Source organism: Semicossyphus pulcher, unplaced genomic scaffold, assembly GCF_022749685.1.
Source record: "Semicossyphus pulcher isolate SPU_LCO1_2020_fin unplaced genomic scaffold, fSemPul1.0.p SCAF_14, whole genome shotgun sequence".
In the NCBI taxonomy this organism is placed as follows: Eukaryota; Metazoa; Chordata; class Actinopteri; order Labriformes; family Labridae; genus Semicossyphus; species Semicossyphus pulcher.
The window spans coordinates 10861832-10881521 of NW_027211648.1; the positions used below are offsets into that span (position 1 = coordinate 10861832).

Genomic DNA, 19690 nt, shown 5'->3' on the forward strand with positions numbered 1-19690 from the left:
AAAAAGGACAACAGCGTTTGCACTGTCTGAGAAAACGGTCCTATTTTCATGTAGGCAAAACCATGATGACCTTATTTTATCATGCTTTTATTGAATCCATTTGATCCTTTTCCTTGGTGTCATGGAAGCCTCTCTGTTAAGAACAAGAACTCCTTAAATCAAATTGTGAAATGGTCAAGTAAGCTGACCGGCGAGTCCCAGCTGAACCCCTCTTTCCTGTATAACAAGCAGTTACAGCGGATAGCTACAACCATTTTAAATGACAGTTCGCATCCCTTGCACAGTGAGTTCCAGCTTCTTTCCTCGTGTCGGAGGTTCTTAGTCCCACGCTGTAGAACTAAATGTTACAAAAACAGCCTTGTTCCAGCTGCAATCACACCGGTAAACAAGCTGTAGAACCTTTGCACAAAACTGCACGAGTATTATAGTATATATATATATTTTTTTTTTTTTATTGATTGATTGATTTTTATGTCATTGTTTTATTCTGTTTTATTGAACTGTTTTTATTCTTTTAACCTATGTCTGGTAGGAATTTTTACTTCTGGCATTTTTTAATTATCTTAATTATTTGCTTTTATTCCATGCTTTTATTTCATGGATTGCAGCACTCTATCGATTTTAAATTTGTTTCTTGTTTATGTTTCTTGTTTTATTTCTTGTCTAGATTGTCAAACTGTGTCGGATGTTTCGACACTCACTTTCGAATGCAAAACTAGTTTACCCTTGGGTATCAATAAAGTAACCTAAACCTGATACATTGGGATAAACAATTGTAAAAAAGAAAATACAAACTATGCAATGAGTTTTTGACACACAACAGACCCTTATAAAACCCTCAAGTATCTTAAGTATTTCAAAGCGTATTTTCCTCATTTAAAAGTCTATGACCTTTGACCTTTGCAGGCCCAACTCCTTCGTCATCATTACGGCCAACCGTGTGATCCACTGCAACAGCGACACACCGGAGGAGATGCATCACTGGATCAGTCTGCTGCAGAAACCCAAAGGAGACGCCAGGATCGACGGCCAGGAGTTCCTCGTCAGAGGTGGGAAAGGAGTTTTTTGTATAAACATTTACATGCACAAGGTTTCATTACGCTTATGGATATTAGCAACAGCTATAATATACAGTAGTGTGAGTATAATCAATATAATTGAAAACTTGTTTTTGTAAGACGTCTTTAGAGAGGAGAAATAATTATACATTTTCAGGTATTTAAAACCTCATGTTGTGAAAGATGTTTGTAAAATTTTTCATCCATTAGGCTGAAAATTCTGAGACACAATGTCTTAAAATATAAAATGATTGCTAGCGACTGTAATAAAATCATCCTCCTCTCTCTTCCTGCTGCTTCATCTCTCAGGCTGGCTCCAAAAAGAGATGAAGACGAACGCTAAGAGCACCTCCCTGAAGCTGAAGAAGCGCTGGTTTGTTTTGACCCACAACTCGCTGGATTACTACAAGAGCGCCGAGCGAAACTCCTCCAAGATGGGAACTCTGGTCCTGAACTCGCTCTGCTCCATCATTCAGCCGGATGAGCGAGTGCACCGGGAGACGGGTGAGGAGAGAGAGAGAGGGCAGAAGGGGCAATTTTAATCAGGGATTAGACGTCGGAGGTTCGGGACTAGATGTCAAGAGAGGATTTCAGTGTTACAATATCCCTTAGAATTTATAATTGTTTTTATTTCATTCATTGTTTTCACAGGTTACTGGAACATCATTGTGTACGGGAGGAAGCATTCATATCGCCTCTATACCAAGATGCTGAATGAGGCCATGAGGTGGACGGCTGCCATACAGGGAGTCATAGACAGCAAGACTCCCATAGAAACTCCAACTCTGCAGCTCATCAGAGACATCAAGGTCAGACACAGAGACACACATTACATCTTCAATATCAAGACGTCTTTTAACATAAACTAACTCTTAAGTTCTTTGTGTGCTCTCAGGAGAACAGCGTGAACCCCGACATCGTGGAGCAGATGTACAGGAGGAACCCCATCCTCAGATACACTCAGCATCCTCTGCACTCCCCTCTGCTGCCGCTGCCCTACGGAGAGGTCACCAGCTGTGAGTCCAACTCGACAACCCAATACACACACACACATACTTTAGAAAGATATTATAACAGGCAGGCTTATGCTGTACATATTGGCATTAGTATAGTATAGGAGTATTACAGCTGTTCCAAATCTGCTGTCTTTCATCAAAGAGTAAAATTAACTGTCAATTACTGAAATAAAAAAAGCTATTCTCATACTGTGCAAGTGAAAATAACTTCCATTAACAGTACAATGATAAAACGAAGGATATATCACATTAACTATAAACATATGTCAGCACAGGTTTTAATAAGGAGTTAGCTAACTAGCCAAAATGCTGATGAGTCAGCAACTTCACAATCACGTTTAGCAACAACGTTCATCTTATCAAAACACGCAGGTAAATACTATTAAGATTAACTACTCGTCATTATAGATTGAAACCAACACAAGATAAACTTAATATGCTGCAACAATAGCGTTTTATATTGAGGATACACGTACATCGTCTCTGACTTCTGTACAGGCGACTGCCGTACAGAACACGAGAGGCGCGGACACTCTCGGCGATTTCTAACGTAACTTTTTGCGTAACTTACGTAATCGGCGTACATAACTGACGTAGCCGTTAACTATGTAGAGGTCTCTGGAAAGGGAGGAATTCACAGGTCCTGACTGTCATCTTCAGTATCATCCATCTTCCTCTATAGTGAACATTTCTCTGTCTTTGTTCATCTTTTATCTGTGTCTGTGTGCAGTACACAGGCGGCAGGGCTACGCCAGCCTGCAGGATGAGGCGGTGCGAGTGTTCAACTCACTGCAGGAGATGGAGACTCTGGCAGACACAGTGCCCATCATTCAGGGCATCCTGCAGACCTGCCAGGACCTGCGTCCTCTCAGGGATGAGGTACTTCATTTGTGAAGAAAACTTTCTTTCTAAATATCAACTGAAAGCAGTGTCACTTATAACATAAGGAACATACTAAATCTCTCATATTTTCTAGGTTTACTGTCAGGTGATCAAGCAGACCAATCACGTGCCTCAGCCTAACAGCCCAGCCAATCGGGCTCACTGGCATCTGCTCACCTGCATGAGCTGCACCTTCCTGCCCAGCCGAGTCATTCTCAGATACCTCCGCTTCCACCTTAAGAGGTTTGTGTGTGTGTGTCTGCAGTACGGACTATGCTTCTTTGATCTATAATTTATGAGATAAATACATAATAAATGTTTAATATTGTCTGACTCAGGGTACGCGAGCGCTTTCCCGGCACAGATATCGAGCGCTACGCCAGTTTCATCGGGGAATCCCTTAAGAAGACCAAGACTCGTGAGTTTGTTCCCTCTCAGGAGGAGATCGCCGCCCTGCTGGTGAGACAGGAGATGAGCACCACCGTCTACTGCCACGGGGGAGGCTCCTGCAAGATCTCCATCAATTCACACACCACGGCTGGAGAGGTACACATGCAATCACAATGATACAGCAGATGTTATACCTGTAGTGTGCTGTTTCTAAATGGTCCCTGTTTTTATTGTTGCTGCTGCAGGTTGTGGAGAAGCTGATAAGAGGTTTGGCGATGGAGGAGAGCAAGAACCTGTTTTCTCTGTTCGAACACAACGCCTTCACAGACCGAGCTCTGGAGAGCAGAGTGATAGTGGCAGACGTTCTGGCCAAGTTTGAAAGGTAACAACGATTCTGTATCAGTTGTCAGGTAGGCTTGGTTTTCACACAGTCTAAAGATAGATTTAGAGTTATTTCTCAACTACCTGCTGTTTTGCTTGTTTCATAAAAGGATCAAGATAAAATTTGAGACCTTTATTTCTTTAACCTTTAAAATAATGGAAAGGGTCACTGTAATGTATGTCTGTCTTACTGGGACTTCCTGGATAAAATAAAGGTTTTAAAACATTATTTTGAGATTGTTCTGATCCCTGTGTGGTTTCTGACTGTATTTCAGACTGGCAGGCAGTGAAGAAGAGGAGGAGGAGGGAGAATGGAAACTCTACTTTAAGCTCTACTGCTTCCTGGATGTGGAGAGCATGCCAAAAGAAGGAGTGGAGTTTGCTTTCATGTTTGAGCAGGTGAGCACGACAACACGACGAACGTCGAATTAAAATAGGATGCATTTTGAACATTAATAGTTGTGCTTTAAATTTGAGTTTCCAATTGGTTAGTATCAAAAGAGAACATGTATGGATTAACACCAAATGATTGAAGTCTTTTATCAACAAAACAAGTTGTTCAGTGACTGTAGAGGACAGATTTATAACTTGCATCTATAAGTGTTACTTTAATTGTCTCTGCAAAATGAACAATTGAAAGCCTCTATGATAGATTATCTGTCTCACTATCGCTTTTTGTTCTCTCAGGCCCATGAGTCTCTCATAAGCGGTCACTTCCCGGCCTCAGAGGAGACTTTGCAGCACCTGGCCGCTTTACGTCTCCAGTATCTCCACGGTGACGGCGCCGGTCGGGCCGGGTGGAGCCTGGGAACCGTTTATCCGATCGGACGGCTTCGCAACCGCATCCTCCACTCCACCAAGCCGGGGGTGGGTGCGGCAGGTGGAGCGGGAGGAGGGGGAGCGGGAGGAGCGGGAGATGGGAAGGGCACTGCGGGAGGACAGGGAGGCGTCCCGATCCCGGCGGAGAAGCGAAAGACTCCGAGCTTCCTGGACGGCACCCTGAGGAGGAGCTTCAAGACTGGGTCGCTGAAGAAGCAGAAGGTCAGTGGAGGAAGTATTGTTGCATGAAAGGTTGTGTGTCTCTATGTGTCAGCCCTGTGATTGACTGGCGATCAGACAGCCTCTCGACCAATGATCTGTGACCATAAACAGGATAAGCGGTACAGATAATGGATGGATGTCTCAGCTGTAATTTGATATCTGATATAACACCAGACACATCTCGTGTGGTGGTACATTGTGTCTAACGAAAATGATCTTTGCATTTGGCTAAATTCCAATGAGCTTTCCTAAATGACATATGGACCTCCCAACAAGCTGGATTGCTGTCTGTTTGGCCGACTGGTCGATTGATTCCTTGACAGAGTATCTTATTGATTGTCTGTCCTGCGATGCTGCAGGTGGAGGAGGAGCAGATGCTGGAGATGTGGGTGAAGGAGGAGACGTCAGCCACACGGACCAGTGTTCTGGAGAAGTGGACCCGGCTGCAGGGCATGCCTCAGCACCAAGCCATGCTGAAATATATGAGCATCATCAAGGAGTGGCCGGGATATGGCTCCACCCTGTTCGATGTGGAGGTGAGAGAATAAGAGAGGCAAGGATGGGTTGGTGCAGAAACATTTGCCTGATAAGTAACCTCTTCTTATCCCTGCTCTCCTCTGCTGTCTCTCTTCTGTCTGTGTAGTGTAAAGAGGGAGGTTTCCCTCATGATCTGTGGCTGAGTGTGAGCGCTGACAACGTGTCCGTGTATAAAAGAGGTGAGCCGAAGCCACTGGAGACTTTCCAGTACGAACACATCACCTTCTTTGGTGCGTCACAGCCCTGCACGTACAAGGTCATCGTGGACGAGAGGGAGATGTTCTTTGAGACGCCACTGGTGAGAGCTCTTTATTCATTTTTTATTCCTATATTTTTTAAATTTTATTTTGTCTTAATTCTAGTTAAGGGCTGATTTACTGTCCGGTCTATAAAATGTATGTCCTTTTAGATATGATGAATGTGATATATTGTGAGTGCAGTCTGTTTTCATTTAAAGTGTAAAAAATGTTTTTCACAATTCTTAAATTCTTGTCTGAACTTCGTGTTTAGTCTCACAGGGTTCCCACGCATCCTGGAAAACCTGGAAAATCTGGAAATTTAGAGACTAGTTTTCCAGTCCTGGAAACACCTGGAAATTGATTAAAATGACCAAATATCCTGGAAATAATTTATGTTGTCCTGGAAAATGTCAATTTAATTTAGCCCCACGCTCAGCACAAGTTAGCCGCTTCAACTCCAGTCAGAGCTCCCAGAGCTGTCGCATTCAAAATCGAGTCCTGCGAGTGATGTAAGATTGCCGCCTTTAGACACTTTCCAACCAACTGAAAGATGATAGAAAAGTATGACACTTGAATTTTAAAATCTTTTTTTTTTCTTCAATACATTGCTATGTCCTTCCAGGTGTAACTTGGATAGATGTAGGCTTAATGAACGACTTCGCTCCATCATTGCGCCTCCGTGCGTTTTACACAGAAGACAGAACATGACAGGTGTAATAATCCTGCCTTGAACTGGCAGTGTAAAAGGGACTTGAGACACTTTATCGTGAACCCTGCATCATCAAAATAAGGAGGAATAAAAATGGGGTTAAATGTGTCAGTACTAGGCCTACCGGTAAAATATATTAACGTTTGAGAGCAATTGCTGCCCCGAAAACTCCTGGAAAGGTCCTGGAAAATTATTTCTTAAAAAGAGTGGGAACCCTGTCTCATCATTTTACATTTATTATCTTGGCTTCTTAAAGGGCCACGCCACAAATGTTTCTATATGAAGTTCAGTTCACTTGCAGAGTATTACAAAGCCTGCGGAAACAGTCGTATACTGACTTCTGTGGCTCTAGAGGGAGGTTTTTAAAGTTTAAAAACATAGCCCTGGTGATGTAAAAAAGCTTAAAAGATGTTTGGATGCATTATGGGAAATGTAGGATCCATACTTGGGACTAAAGCTGCCAGTATTCTTCAGAACTTTTTGTTGGATGGTAGAAAAGCTTTGGAGACCTCCCCTTACTGGCTGAAGGGAGGTAGTGGCCGAATATTTTGTGTAATATTTTGGTTACTTATGGAAATCGTTATTTTGACATTAACCACCACCTCATGCTGTGACTCGCAAGCTGTGTGGAGGTAAAAAAAAAAAGAGACACAGTTTGAACACTTTCCAGCTCAACCTTTTTAAATGTGTTGCTTTTTGTGTGAACGACCAAGTGCAACAAAGCATAATGCCCACGTCTCGTCCCTCTTTATATATTCCCTTTTGCTTTCCAGTGAGGCCAACACCTTCGATTTCTGTGGCTGGAAAACACGTCATGCAAACAACTTGACCAATCTGTCTAAGCCTTTCTCTTATAGAAATGCAAAACTAAATCACTATGTTAACAATGCCAAGAACTTAATCCCACACAAATGTAGCCATGCATCTGCACCGCCAGATCAGGAAACATATTAACCACCACTGTCTCTCTATAGGTCGGGGAGATCACCAAGATCATGAGGGCCTACATTAACATGGTGGTGAAGAAACGCTGCAGCATCATGTCAGTGACCAGCGTCTCCAGCGCCTGGGGCAGGTGATCGCCGCCTACCAGTCAGAGCCCTCGGTTTATCCAGCGGTAACAGACAACTCGGCCCTCCCGCATTGGTTGGTTGGTTTTGATGGAGGCAGTTGCACCAACCAGCAAATCCTCAAGGTTGAATTTAAAGGGTGGTGATGAAACGGAGATAGAAGTGGACACAGACGCCAAACGCACACTCTACTGGCCTGTGTTTCACTTGGGGAACCGGATCTATTTAAAAACAAGCATGACAAAGAAAACCTTGATTTCGGAACGGTCCTTTCAAATACATAACCAGCCCTCCAGTTGTAGTCCTGCATGTAGATGTTCAAGCACACTCCAAACTTCTCTCTGCTTTCCTTTTCCCGGACTAAACTCAGTAAAACAAGCACAAATCAGCCCCCCCCAGTCCCCGTCTGTCCCCGGTGTCCCTCCTCCCTTCTCAAACCCTGTGCACTGCCAGACAGAAGAAAAGCCACACTTTCTCAGTTAAATCTGTTTCTTTCTCACCCCTCCAAATTTCAGACTCTCTCTCTTTCTCTTCACGTGTCCTCACTCCTGTTTGCACCTTTGTTTGGTATTAAGTTTTAATGCTGAATTCTTGTTCTTTGCTTGCTTTTTCTCTCTCTCTGTTGTTTATCTGTAACATCAGCTGTTTGTGACTGAGAAAAAGGACTCGGATGATGATTCTTCTTCAGGGCTTACTGACTGAAAATGAGCTCGGTCGCTCACTCGTCAGTGCCACCGTGTGGCCACAAGAAGGCAACACAGCCAAAGGAAGTGGCTTTAAATATTTCTGAACAATATCACATAGATATTCTTGAGTGGAGGCTGAGCTTTGGAGGCTCTCGTGTCATAGCTTGACATGGAGAGTCTGTGCATGGTGAACAGCATCTATTGAATCTTAAAGGAGAATTTTATCAACCAGAATAGTATGAGAAGAAACATTTCCCTATCTATGTCTACATATAAAACACACTGCATATATCTACTGTATATTCACATACATGTACACTTAGACATGTATCGTTTTGTACTGTATATCACACATTATAAGAGGTATTATTGAATTTTCGGTGGCCACCGCACTGTACAGAATATAGATGCCAATGTGACACCGCTCATGTAAAATACATGCAAGTGAATGGTGTGAATAATGTCTGAATATGATGCCAATACTGAACATCATTCACTCGCTGTGCCATCAGTGTGTCTCACAGAGACATGAGAAAACACAGACCAGACAGAGGCTGGTTTCCACGGCGTTTTAAAGACTTTATCATTGTTATGTGTGGGACTCACTCTGCAGCGTTAATCGGAGCCATAAAATACTGTTCATCCTCGTCTGCTCATGATATCCTCACTTTTCTTTTCTTTATTAGGATTTGAACAATAACACATAAGAGCTCCAGTTTGTCCGTGTTTCCAACCTGTTTATGAACTTTTATTACTGATATAATAACTGTGCGCCCCCTGCTATCTTAACCACCCTGAAGTGCTGTGTGTCGGGAATGCTGCTGCTGTGTGTGTGTGTGTGTGTGCGTGTGTATTCATGGTGTAATCTGCAGTTGGAAAAAGAAAAGGGAAATGAGAAAAGAGAAGTGATTTTACTGAGTGTATTTACATGACTAACCTTTGCAAAGAATGGTGTTGTGATCGTGAGTTAAAGGGAAACGCATGGGATTTTAAGGGGGGGTTGTGGGTAATTTATTTCTTATTGTACTGTATGTATTGCAAGGTGGGTTTGGGAGGAAAATGTATTTAAAAAATATACTGGATGTATTCAGTTTCAGTGTAAGAGGAGCGGATAAGACACTGTGAGGATATGGACTTGGCAATGGTTTGATGTGCACTGGGAATGCCGACAGTCATCACTGCTTTGTGTGTGTTTGTGTGTTTTTGGACTGAAAGTGAAGTCACTGTTATGCCAATATCACCTGACTGTGTGGCGCTGCAGGTAGATGGCAGCATCCCTCATGCATAAAACCCCCAGAGGATACAGAGACAAACAATTGTTTCCCATTATCCAGGGGGATACTTTTATAACACAGAAAATTGCTGTCTAATATCCAAACATGTTCCAATTACATTTTGGTTTAGCCAAAGTTGCTAAACTAGTTCTGTGTCAATAATAATGTCAATATTTGCTCCATAAACTTTTGTAGTTTGCTGCTTTTAATGCCAGATATTTAAGTGAAGTTGAACATCTTAAGGTGAAACAGTCTGTTGTCTATCTGGAGTGCCACACACAGGGCCGTAGCAAGGTTTACATATACTGAGGTCATGAGTCGAAATGCTTCAATGACACCAAAATAACACATCAGAATTTCATATTATCTATTTCTTCTTCTCTTGAGCATTGTTGTCTGAAGATTTATACCCTGAAATGGTCTAAATGCTGCTTCTAGGCCCCCTGAAATTATCAGACATTTTAATAAGGATCACTTTTTATCTGGCCTACAAGTATTCAAGTAAGGGATAGCCTCAATAGAGAGCAGGATAGCCTCCACATTGCGTCGGGGTCCTGCTCACCCTGTTGGGGTTCCATTCCACGATAACAACCTCCTCACTATACATTATCCTGCTTATTACACGGCTTTTTACTAAATATTGATTTGGAAATTATTTTAATGATTATATTTCTGTTTAAAAACAGTCCATTACACTCACAGTGAGAGCTGTGTCCATAGCAACGGTTCACTCTGTAGCCCTTTTAAAATAAGCTTACCGAGCTTACACTCACATTAAATGGAAATATTTGCTCTGCAAGACACAGTGAACCGGACCGCAGGAATCAGCGCATCACCTGATTCAGGTTTTCTGTCTCATCACTGTCAGAGTCTTCAGTTTTGTAGATCTCTCTCTGTCCTAGCCTTCAGTTTTTGCATCTTTTAACCTTTATTGCTTTCTCTCCGCTGTTTTGTCTCTTTTCTTTTTTTCCCTCTGTAAACACACCAACGTCAAATTTACCGGACTTCTTTCGGCGGATTGATATAATTACAGTTAGTCCTCCGGATTGTGTGATTAGAGCCAAATCCCTAGCAACGGCCTGTTCTTCATAGCAACGGTCTGTTATCGAGAAATAGCAGACCTCGGAATGCCGTTATTAACCAGAATCAAGTATTTAAAACAGCCGTGTATCGATTTAAATAATATGCAGTCTAATAGGCCTAGTAAAGAATCCAAGTACACATTCTGCGTCGTAGAGAGGTAACTCCCTGTACTGCCTTTGATAAAATGCCTAGTAATTTCCTAGAATTAAAATACAGAGGACACAACCTCAGTGTCTTTAATGTTTGCTGCGGCCCTGTCTGCATACACACAGCCCACTGGGATCCTGCCTACAGAGTTAGAATAAGCAGAACTCACTCACAGGTTCCAGTTTGAACTTTTGGTTGTTTTATTTTTGGCCAAAATGAGCGGAGAACCAGAGAAAGTAACCCATAAGCCATAATTACTGAGGAACCTGCTGCTGTCTGTTCTAGTTATTCTACATCTACGGTTCTGTCTGTCACTGATATTACACTGAGTAGGAGGAAGTTGCCCCACAGAAGCCGAAATGTGATCAGTGTTTGCAAAAGTGAATTAAGGTTAGATTTTGCAGCATCTGATCATAAAATCTGTTTCCAAGGGCGACTTCATCACAAGGGGTCCTGTTATCAGCCGCAGGCGGCCAGAGTGGAGCCCGCTCTTATCTTGTGTTATGCTTATTATCATCTCTACACAGTAAAACATAGTGCTTGTTTAAAAAAAGAGAAAGAGAGAGATATATGTGTGTTGTTCTTTTTTATTTGTAACTGGCTTTACAAAATTATGCTTTAATAAATTATTGGAATTATTGTCCTCTATGTGATGTCGTTTTTGTGAACTTATTTGGGCTACGAACAGCGGTGGAAAGAGATTTACATTTTGGCGTTTATATTTGCATTTATGTTACTTCTAGCTACTCCACTTAACTTCTAAAGGCAATATTGTAGGCCTAGGTTATTTTTAATCAACTGTTTATTTCATAGCTACATTTACTTATCGGATTAAACAGACAGAGCATTCTACTGCTTATGTATTTTTCGGTAGAATCACCATCAGATTTTTGTGATATAGCAGTGAGTAATCTAGTATGCTACATTTACGCAAGCACTGTACCTATAAGTACACATTTGAAGTACTTTTACTTTGAGTATTTCCAGATTTAATAACTGAATACTTCTACTCCACTACAGATACATACAGAGCTTCTGTTTTTTCTGACACCTGTCGTAACTTAAATTAAAATTTAGCATACTTGATCTGTACAGCAAAAAGCTCCAAGTTATTTTTTCCCTGATAATCTGAAGGATAAGCTGATGCTTTATGGGTTGGGTAATTTCTCTAACTTCTTAGAGCAGATAAACTATTTCAAATCCCACTTAGATTAGCTGGAAATATGCAGTGTGACAAAGCTGATATCAGGGCTGTTTTCCTGAACTCAATAGTATATAAAGTACAGTAAAACTGAAGTTGTTCTATCAACTTTAGGGCCATCAAAGTGGGCCCTTTGCTGTTTTTGCTTTTCAAAAAAAATGGTGACCTCAAGGGAACCTGCCCCCCCTTTTTTTTACCTAACAGTAGACCTAATATGTTAAAACCAGCTAAGGCTAAAACGGCTACATCAGTAGGCTGTAATGTTTCTGGGGAAAGGGTGCACCAGTGACAAATAATAATGTCATGTATTGGGCTAATAACATCTCAGTAAGGAGGCTACTCTTTCATGACTGTTGCCAGTATTCGTGTTCTTTTATTCAGGCATCACTCTAAGAGCAGAGTTTGAAGTAAAGTACTTTAGTATTTGTCTAAGTACTTCTTGCACCACCGCCTACCAGAAAAAATGCTCCCCGACGCACACACACACACGCCTTCCTCTCCTTTGTCTTCGGTGCGTAATAAGCGTGCGTCAGGATTCAGCGTTTGGTTCCTTCTCAAGCAAGTTCACTCACCGAGTTTTAGCTGTCGACCACAGCTGCCAAAACATTCCATATTTTGGCGCTTTACGGGTTCCTCAAACTCAGAGAGAGAGAGTTTTAACATCTGTAATATACTTAGTGGTTGGATGATGGATTCACGGATACTTCTCTCGGCTCTCCTGCTCGTCCTCGGTTTGGCGACAGTTTTCGCTCAAACTTCCGCACCTGAGAAAGGTAGGAGCTGAAATCAGCGACGCTGGTGACTGAGGAACAAATGGCTGCTTAAAATAGCTCTCCCTTCATCTTACCGCTTTTAGCTGCGTCATTGGTTGTTTTATTATGTTTTGGGTGAAATGTGGAAGATACAACGGCATCTTCTCTGATTTATTGTGGCCTTCTTTCTTTGGCTCAGAATAACAATAACCATCTCTTTTTTTAGTTCTCTTGTGTCTACACTTATCTTTTTTGTTTCTGTTGATTAATGGAAAAAATAAACTAGTCTTAGTTTATAGGGCAAAGATAAACATTGATTTTCTTGACTCAAGTGTCCCTGTGTTGGTTTCATTTCTTTTGTGTATTGTTGAAACCCCTCAGCAGGAACAATGAGCCTCTTTTGAGCTCTCAGCCCCCTTCAGGTCCTAGATTGTCTCACACTAAAGAAACCAGCAGGAGTAACTACAAACAAACCTTATTTGTTTACATCTTAGTTCTACAGATATGTGGCCACACACACACACACACACACACACAAACCCTGCTGATCACAATATGACCATTCTCGAGTCGGTGTGTTTACTGTGCTGTGTCTCCATGGAAAAAATCCCAGGAGGATTAGCAGTAGTTACAAAAACCTCAGTGAGCACAAACCTACAGGCTTCATTAATCTGCTTCTTATTTGGCTAATCTCTCCAATGTAAGAGTCAGTTATACTTCTCTCTTGTGAGGCCAAAATGACCCAAGTTGACTGAGTTTATTTCCCCTCCTTTGTGCATTATTTTGGTGACACATGTTCCTTCCCCTTCAGAGTGTGAGGCGAAGAACGGGACGAGCTGTGAGGAGTGTTTGAAAGAAGTGAAGGTGAGTCCTGAGAGAAGACATTTTGTTTCTGCTGGGTTGATTTCTTTCTAGATTTGCGTGTGTGTGAGTGAAGAATTGTCTAAGGTGGAGGAACAGTCACCAGTTGCTCCTCCTCCACCTCCACACTTGTTCGACTGGTTTGAGGAGTAACTGATCCGTCATCCATTCCCTCCCCCCTCCTCCATTTGCTCCTTTTTGTTTGTGTGCGTGTTTGTATCATGGAGTGTATCCTACTTTTGTCCTGAGTCATTGTTTGCTCGAATAATAAAGAGGTCATTGTGTGTCTTTGCGTCCTCACAGTGCTTGTGGTGTATCAAATCCAAGACATGTGTAACATATCCAGTGAGGACCATCCTCCCACCCCACGCAGTCTGTCCACTGAATGATGCTCGCTGGGGGCTCTGCTGGAGTAAGAGTGCACACACTCACACACGCGCTAAAATACACACGTCACATAAACACATGTATTACATTGACCTTAGAAATTTGCATTCAATCAAATAACAATGCAAGTGGTTAGGAGTGTTGAGAAACTCTCACAGTGTTTCTCTGTCTCTGCAGTGAACTTCCAGATCCTGATCATCACCTTGGCCGTGCTTGGCGGAGTTATCATCATCGCCTTCTTTATCTGCCTGTTCTGCTGCTGCAAGTGTGAGAATTTCGGGTGAGTTTGCAATCGCTGTGTGACTAAATAATAACTGACAAAACACTCATATTATTTAACACAAGGCATCAATTTTTACTTTTGGTTTATTTTAGCAAAGTTTAGGCTCTAATATGCAGATGATTTAATCTCTTCAAAGATACAGAAACGAAAATATAAACGATTACAAGACGATTATCCCTCCTTGTTCTGACAATTTGCTGCCGTTATATTTATTATATTTATGGCAGCAGCGTCCAATAAGTGCTAAAATAATCAGCATAATCAGAACTCAGATTTTACCTATCTTTCAATCAATCAATCGACCTTTTTTATACTCGAGATCATTGAGGGGCAACCCTCATTTACAACGAGATTGATGCAATTACAAAAGCAATTAAAAGACAGCTAACAAAGTGTTATAAAAACAAGAATACTGATTGATAAAAGGCCATTAAAATCACCAAATGTGGGACATTTGACACACAGTTGAGATCATTAACATTCAATATAAAATAAAGATGTGCAAGAAAAAAGCCTAAAATGTTTCTAAAAGCCTAAAATGTAGTAAAAATATTTACATTCAATAAATAAATCTTGTTGTTTAAAGACAATTCTGTCACTGTGATTTCATTTGTCTAGCTTGTCTACATAAAACACAAGGCTGGAACAAATATAACAATATACACTTACACTTATATATTTACTGACTATCCTGTGTAGCTAGTCTGAAATATTCCAGTTCAGACATTGCATGAGAAGCAGAAAAGTTTTTCCATTTAAATACTTGTGTCTATCAGGTGTTGTGTTTAACTGTCAGCTGTGATCCCATCTCTCCCACTCCACCCTTTTCATTTATGTTTCTATAAATGTCTGTCCAAGATACTCATGCACGGACAGAACATTACATGTGCATGCAGCAGGTTTTCTAAGTTGACCCCTGAGAGGAATAAATTTAGGAACAAATAAAATTACTGTATCAACAGAGCACTTAGCACACAGCTACTTAAGTTAGAAAAATAGAGCCATAGGTGCCTTCAGGGTGGTTTGTAGTCTGACAAAAGTTTGTTTAATGATGAGATAGTTCATGTGATCCTGCGTTCAAAACTTTGAGTTAAAAAGTTATGTTGAGGTTAAATCTAAAAATGGTGGTTATGTGTACGTTTCTAAATGTTTTGGTCTTTGTAATTGCTGTCTTGGATGATGTCACATGACCAAGTTCAGTGCGCTTTATGTTGGGAAAATGTCAGTCTAATGATGTGAAGATAATACAGCCACATACTGTACATTTCTTACAGCTTTTGTGTGGCTACCTGCACTTGAAACACACACTCTGTACTTTCACACGACCTTTCTTAGTGTAATATAAACTTTGCTCTTGTGTGTGTGTGTCAGATCCAAAAGGTTCGAGGCCAAGATGGAGAGGCAGGCTAATAAGACAAAAACCAAGCAGGAGGAAAGGTAAGAAAAAATGTGGTGTGACATTGAGTATGTAACGCATTTGCTAGCCTGACTTGGTGTATATAATATATCTTTATATTTTACCCACATCGCCATTTTTTTTGTTCAAATAGTGAAGTGAAAAATGAATTATCAGGCAATGCTCAAACTGACTGCAGCCACACATGCCTTCCTCCCATCGTGGAAGATTTACAGGTTTATCAACACCAGGACGACATTACACAAGAACACCCTCCAGAGCTTTCTGTCATACGAACAAAAAGCTCACACTTCCTCATTCGTGCTGTTTTGCCATTGTGTGCTTTTTCTGCTACACTTCTACATTTATTTAGTCCCATGTTAACCTTACTGTTGTAACCATTTCTCATAGTACTGTGGGCTATTAGCTGTAAACTGTATTGACTGTCTCTCTAATGGTGGATTTTAATTGCATCTCCAATACTGCTGTGTGCATATTAGTTTCCCTAACAGTTGCTTACAGTACAAATGCAAATATACTGTTGATGTGTTCATATACAGCATTATTCGGTCACTAAACATTTCTGCTGGCACTTTTTAAATCTATGTAAGTCTATGTTGTAAACACAGAGTCAATGGTACCTAACAACAGAATAATAATCTTTAAGAGCATCTTTCAGTATCCAAATTACACGGCTCTTGAATATAACAACAGAGAATATTATATAACTTTTAGCCCCTACCACTCTTACTCTGAATTTGATATAACTGTAATCTAAAAAATAATATTTATTACTATTAGAAAAACCTATTTGCTGTGGTGGCAGGTGACCACAGCTGACATTTTGCCTCAATTTGGCAGGTGCTAATTTAGTATCTGATAGACACTCAGACACTTAAATACAAAAGACGAATAACTTCAAATAGAAGTACAGATTTGGCTTTTCAAGGTGTTGCATTTTTACCTCCCCTAATGTTTCTTTTTACAGGTAGTCCCTGAATAGTCTCAGTAGATCGCTTGGTTTAGTGAAAACAATCTACAGAACAAAAAAGGCACCAGCTGCCCCTGTAACATTCTTGGTTATGATCCGTGTCAGTTTACGTCCTAACACAGCACAAAAGCAACACCAATGAGGGAAAAGTGCGCGCGTCAGACTGTTATCAGCCCAAACTGGTTTGTGGCCTTGTGACGTTTGAGAGTGAAGAAATATTATCAGTGACTGTGGTGCTTAAAGGAGACTGTTTTGTTCTTACAGGAAGGCCGAGATGAAACAGAGACACGATGAAATCAGGAAGAAATATGGTGAGCACTCTCAGTCTCTGACACATTTCTTCATTTAATATCTAAATATTACAGGTGTGTGTTTCTGTTCCTTTGAAAGAGGAGGTAAATGTAGGCTTCTGAACCTTTTTAATGGGAAGATAAACTAACATAAGATCAAGCTAGCTTTTTCTGGTTGTGCTTATTGCCTTTTTGCAGGGAGTCTAATGAGAAGATTGATGCTACTCATATTTGTACAGAAGATTCTAAGCTACTGTGGGCAGGCTATTAGCTTAGCTTAGCTTAGCACAAAGACTGGAAAAAGGAGGAGCTTGGCTCTGTCCAAAGTTAAGAAAATCCACCTTTAAGCACCTCTAAAGCTCATGAACTAAGATGTCACATGTTACTTCATACAAAAACGTTTTGTGCTAGGTTATATCTTGGCCAGGCACAAGTATCACTGCTTTAAAAATGACACTAAGAAGTCTGAAGTTGTTAAATTACTGGCATTAAAGTACTTAAGTTGTGAAAGTTGCTGAAGGCTTCTAAAAGCCACAGAGGCTAATAACCTGCTAATGGCTTGCACACAGGCTAAAAGCTAGCTGGTGAGCGGTAACATGTTGCAGGAAATGCAAAGGCATATTGACAGAGAAAAAGATGAGGCTGTTGGAAACTTAGATTACAAAGAAAAACTCTGTTAATAAAATAATAATACATAAACTCACAGCTCTCTACTGAAAAATTAACTTCCTTGACCGCTGCCATTTCTGAAATGTCAGCAACACATCACAACTCATGAGATTTCAAACATTTTGTTTCTTAAGTTGTGAATACCACAAGAGCGGATCACCTATGTGGACTCCTCTCTTAACATGCTAAACAGAACCCGATTTGGAAACACAATTCACCATATTCAGACTACAGCTATTTTCCTCTTAAGTCATGCTCAGGGTGGAAGGCTTTTATTATGTTGTGCTAATGTGCATCAGGTTGTAAGTACGTAGGCTACATGTTGGGATTCTGACAATTATATAATTTGCCAGCTTCTCGATTGATCAGCAACATGAAGGACAAAGAAAAGTTAAAATCCAGAGGGACATTGTGCAATATTTGATAGTAAAACAACACATTTGATAACTGATTAGCTACCGTCAGACAACAGTTAGCATAAACCACTTCCTAGCTAACATTAAGGTTAGCTAGGAATCTACGGGTTTCCTTCTGTTTCCTATAACGCTACAGAACTGTAATGAAAACACTCAGCCACTTCCTGACTTAGGGTGATTTTAGCTAGGAGGTGGTTGAATGCTAACATTAGCTGTTGTCTAATGCTAATGCGTTATCAAATATGTAAATTTAACTTGAAATATGATCCGATTTTTTCTATTTTATTTTTTCAGTTGCTGCTCAATAGTGAGGTGGTGACATTAAAGCAATTTGTCAGATTTCCTACATTAATTTTACTAACTACCTGGAACAAAGCAGTATGACATTATATCAGCATTTTAGCAGAGGAAAGAGGCTGCCTGGCAAACTCAGTGACCGCCATTTCTTACACTTTGGTTTTTGGACTCATCCATTCACATTATAATATGTTACTTTGTGAACTTTGTATATTTATATGTGCTGGTACGCAGAGTTTTTTTTTTACCTTCAGATAGTAAGGCTAGCTGTTTCCCTTTTTTGTTTGTGCTAAACTAAGCTAAGCTAAGCTAACAGGCCACAGAGCCCCCATAATCTCAGACTATTCTTTTTACATCGATGCATGACTTTACTGATTGTTTTTTTATTTCTCCAGGTTTAAGCGGACAAAATCCATATTCCAAATTTGCATGAGAGGATCTATGAAGATTTACACCATGAACCTTCTGTTTTTCCGTGAACTCTGACCTCCAACTAACCGACCTCAACAACCTGTCTCGAGGTTGTGAGTGTAGATATTACTTTAGGATTAATGTAAACTTTAAGAACAACTGACCGTAGTTTGTACAGGCAGTCCTTTGCTTCATCCAGCCGAGGAACATGAATATTGTGTTCAATGTGATGACAAAAGAGACAAAGGTAAACAAAGGTTAGAATAGACACATGTAGCAGCAGTGTTCTTCAAGACTATATAGTTGTCTATCATGTGGCTTCTATAGCATCAAACTATTTATTTAAGTCTAATGTTTTGTTTCATCTGTTTTCCTCCTCACAGCTGCTAATCAGGAGAAATACTTTAAACGTTTAGCCTATTTTTGTACTTGATTTACTTCTCTTTAAATTGACTCACTCCTATTCTGAAATGTGCTATGTTTTATAGTGTTAGTGCTGTATATGTTCCACTTGCAGCAATGGTTTTCTTTGTTGACTATTAGGTTTGGATACATGTTAACTATGATGTCAAAATTTTTTGCTTCACAGTTGCGATCTGGAATTGTAAAGTATTAGTTTAACAGAAGTTGAATTTATTCAATCCTAAAGTTGGATTTAAGTCTGCCTTTTTCTATATTTGCCTGTATATCCTGTAAAGACGCATACGTATAATAAAATACATAGGACTTATAATCAATTCCTTCAGTGGCATTGTTCTTTCAATTATTGTGTTTTGTCTAATATTTTGTGTCTGAATCATCAAAAAGTGAAAGTTTATTGGTTTAGACTGTAGTGGACCTCCTAGTATGTAGTCATTCCCTTTGAGGAGTTTAAATGCTCACAACAAATCAGCAAAGGTCTTAAGAGAATGGAGGCAGAAATCTGCGGTGCTAGGAAAATAACTTTTTAGCCCACACCCATTTAGTGTTTTGATATTTCTGTCAAAGTCAATGTTAAAATTTATTCTTATTATTACGGCACATAAAGGAAATTAAGTATTGGTCAAAACTGCAAATAAATGCTGAAGACATAAACACGTTTATTTATTTAGATTTGTATTTATTTTGCATGCTTAAGTTATCAGTGAATTAATAGATATAGAAAATATATTTGTGGTGTCTGTGGGTTTTTTAAAGCAATAAGGAAGTTTTATGTTGCATTACAAGCAGCTCTTGACTGTTAC

The 19690-nt window shown here is 40.3% G+C and overlaps 2 protein-coding genes across 2 annotated transcripts in view; both read left to right on the forward strand.

Moving 5' to 3' along the window:
- Positions 1-11161, forward strand: part of myo10l1 (myosin X, like 1) — a 44126-nt gene extending 32965 nt beyond the window's left edge. The window contains exons 31-43 of the mRNA XM_069661711.1: positions 907-1049; positions 1368-1562; positions 1710-1867; positions 1954-2074; positions 2805-2953; positions 3051-3199; positions 3295-3502; positions 3592-3728; positions 4003-4126; positions 4415-4768; positions 5128-5304; positions 5412-5603; positions 7228-11161. Coding sequence (XP_069517812.1) covers positions 907-1049; positions 1368-1562; positions 1710-1867; positions 1954-2074; positions 2805-2953; positions 3051-3199; positions 3295-3502; positions 3592-3728; positions 4003-4126; positions 4415-4768; positions 5128-5304; positions 5412-5603; positions 7228-7332 — 2212 coding nt within the window. The 3' untranslated portion in view covers positions 7333-11161. The remainder of the gene's footprint in view (positions 1-906; positions 1050-1367; positions 1563-1709; positions 1868-1953; positions 2075-2804; positions 2954-3050; positions 3200-3294; positions 3503-3591; positions 3729-4002; positions 4127-4414; positions 4769-5127; positions 5305-5411; positions 5604-7227) is intronic.
- Positions 11162-12249: 1088 nt separating this feature from the next.
- On the forward strand, positions 12250-19200 carry pttg1ipa (PTTG1 interacting protein a). Its single transcript, XM_069661102.1, has 7 exons — positions 12250-12487; positions 13278-13330; positions 13631-13739; positions 13892-13994; positions 15369-15434; positions 16649-16695; positions 18452-19200. The coding sequence occupies exons 1-7, from the start codon at positions 12400-12402 to the stop codon at positions 18487-18489; spliced, it is 504 nt and encodes a 167-aa protein (XP_069517203.1). The 5' UTR covers positions 12250-12399; the 3' UTR covers positions 18490-19200.
- The last annotated feature ends 490 nt before the right edge of the window (positions 19201-19690 follow it).

What these genes read in the sequence shown, in the direction of transcription:
- pttg1ipa (XM_069661102.1), top strand. Translation starts at nt 12,400, where the DNA reads ATGATGGATTCACGGATACTTCTCTCGGCTCTCCTGCTCGTCCTCGGT. An exon ending in AACTTCCGCACCTGAGAAAG is followed by an intron (nt 12,488 to 13,277) that starts GTAGGAGCTGAA and finishes CTTCCCCTTCAG; the next exon opens with AGTGTGAGGCGAAGAACGGG. An exon ending in AGTGTTTGAAAGAAGTGAAG is followed by an intron (nt 13,331 to 13,630) that starts GTGAGTCCTGAG and finishes GCGTCCTCACAG; the next exon opens with TGCTTGTGGTGTATCAAATC.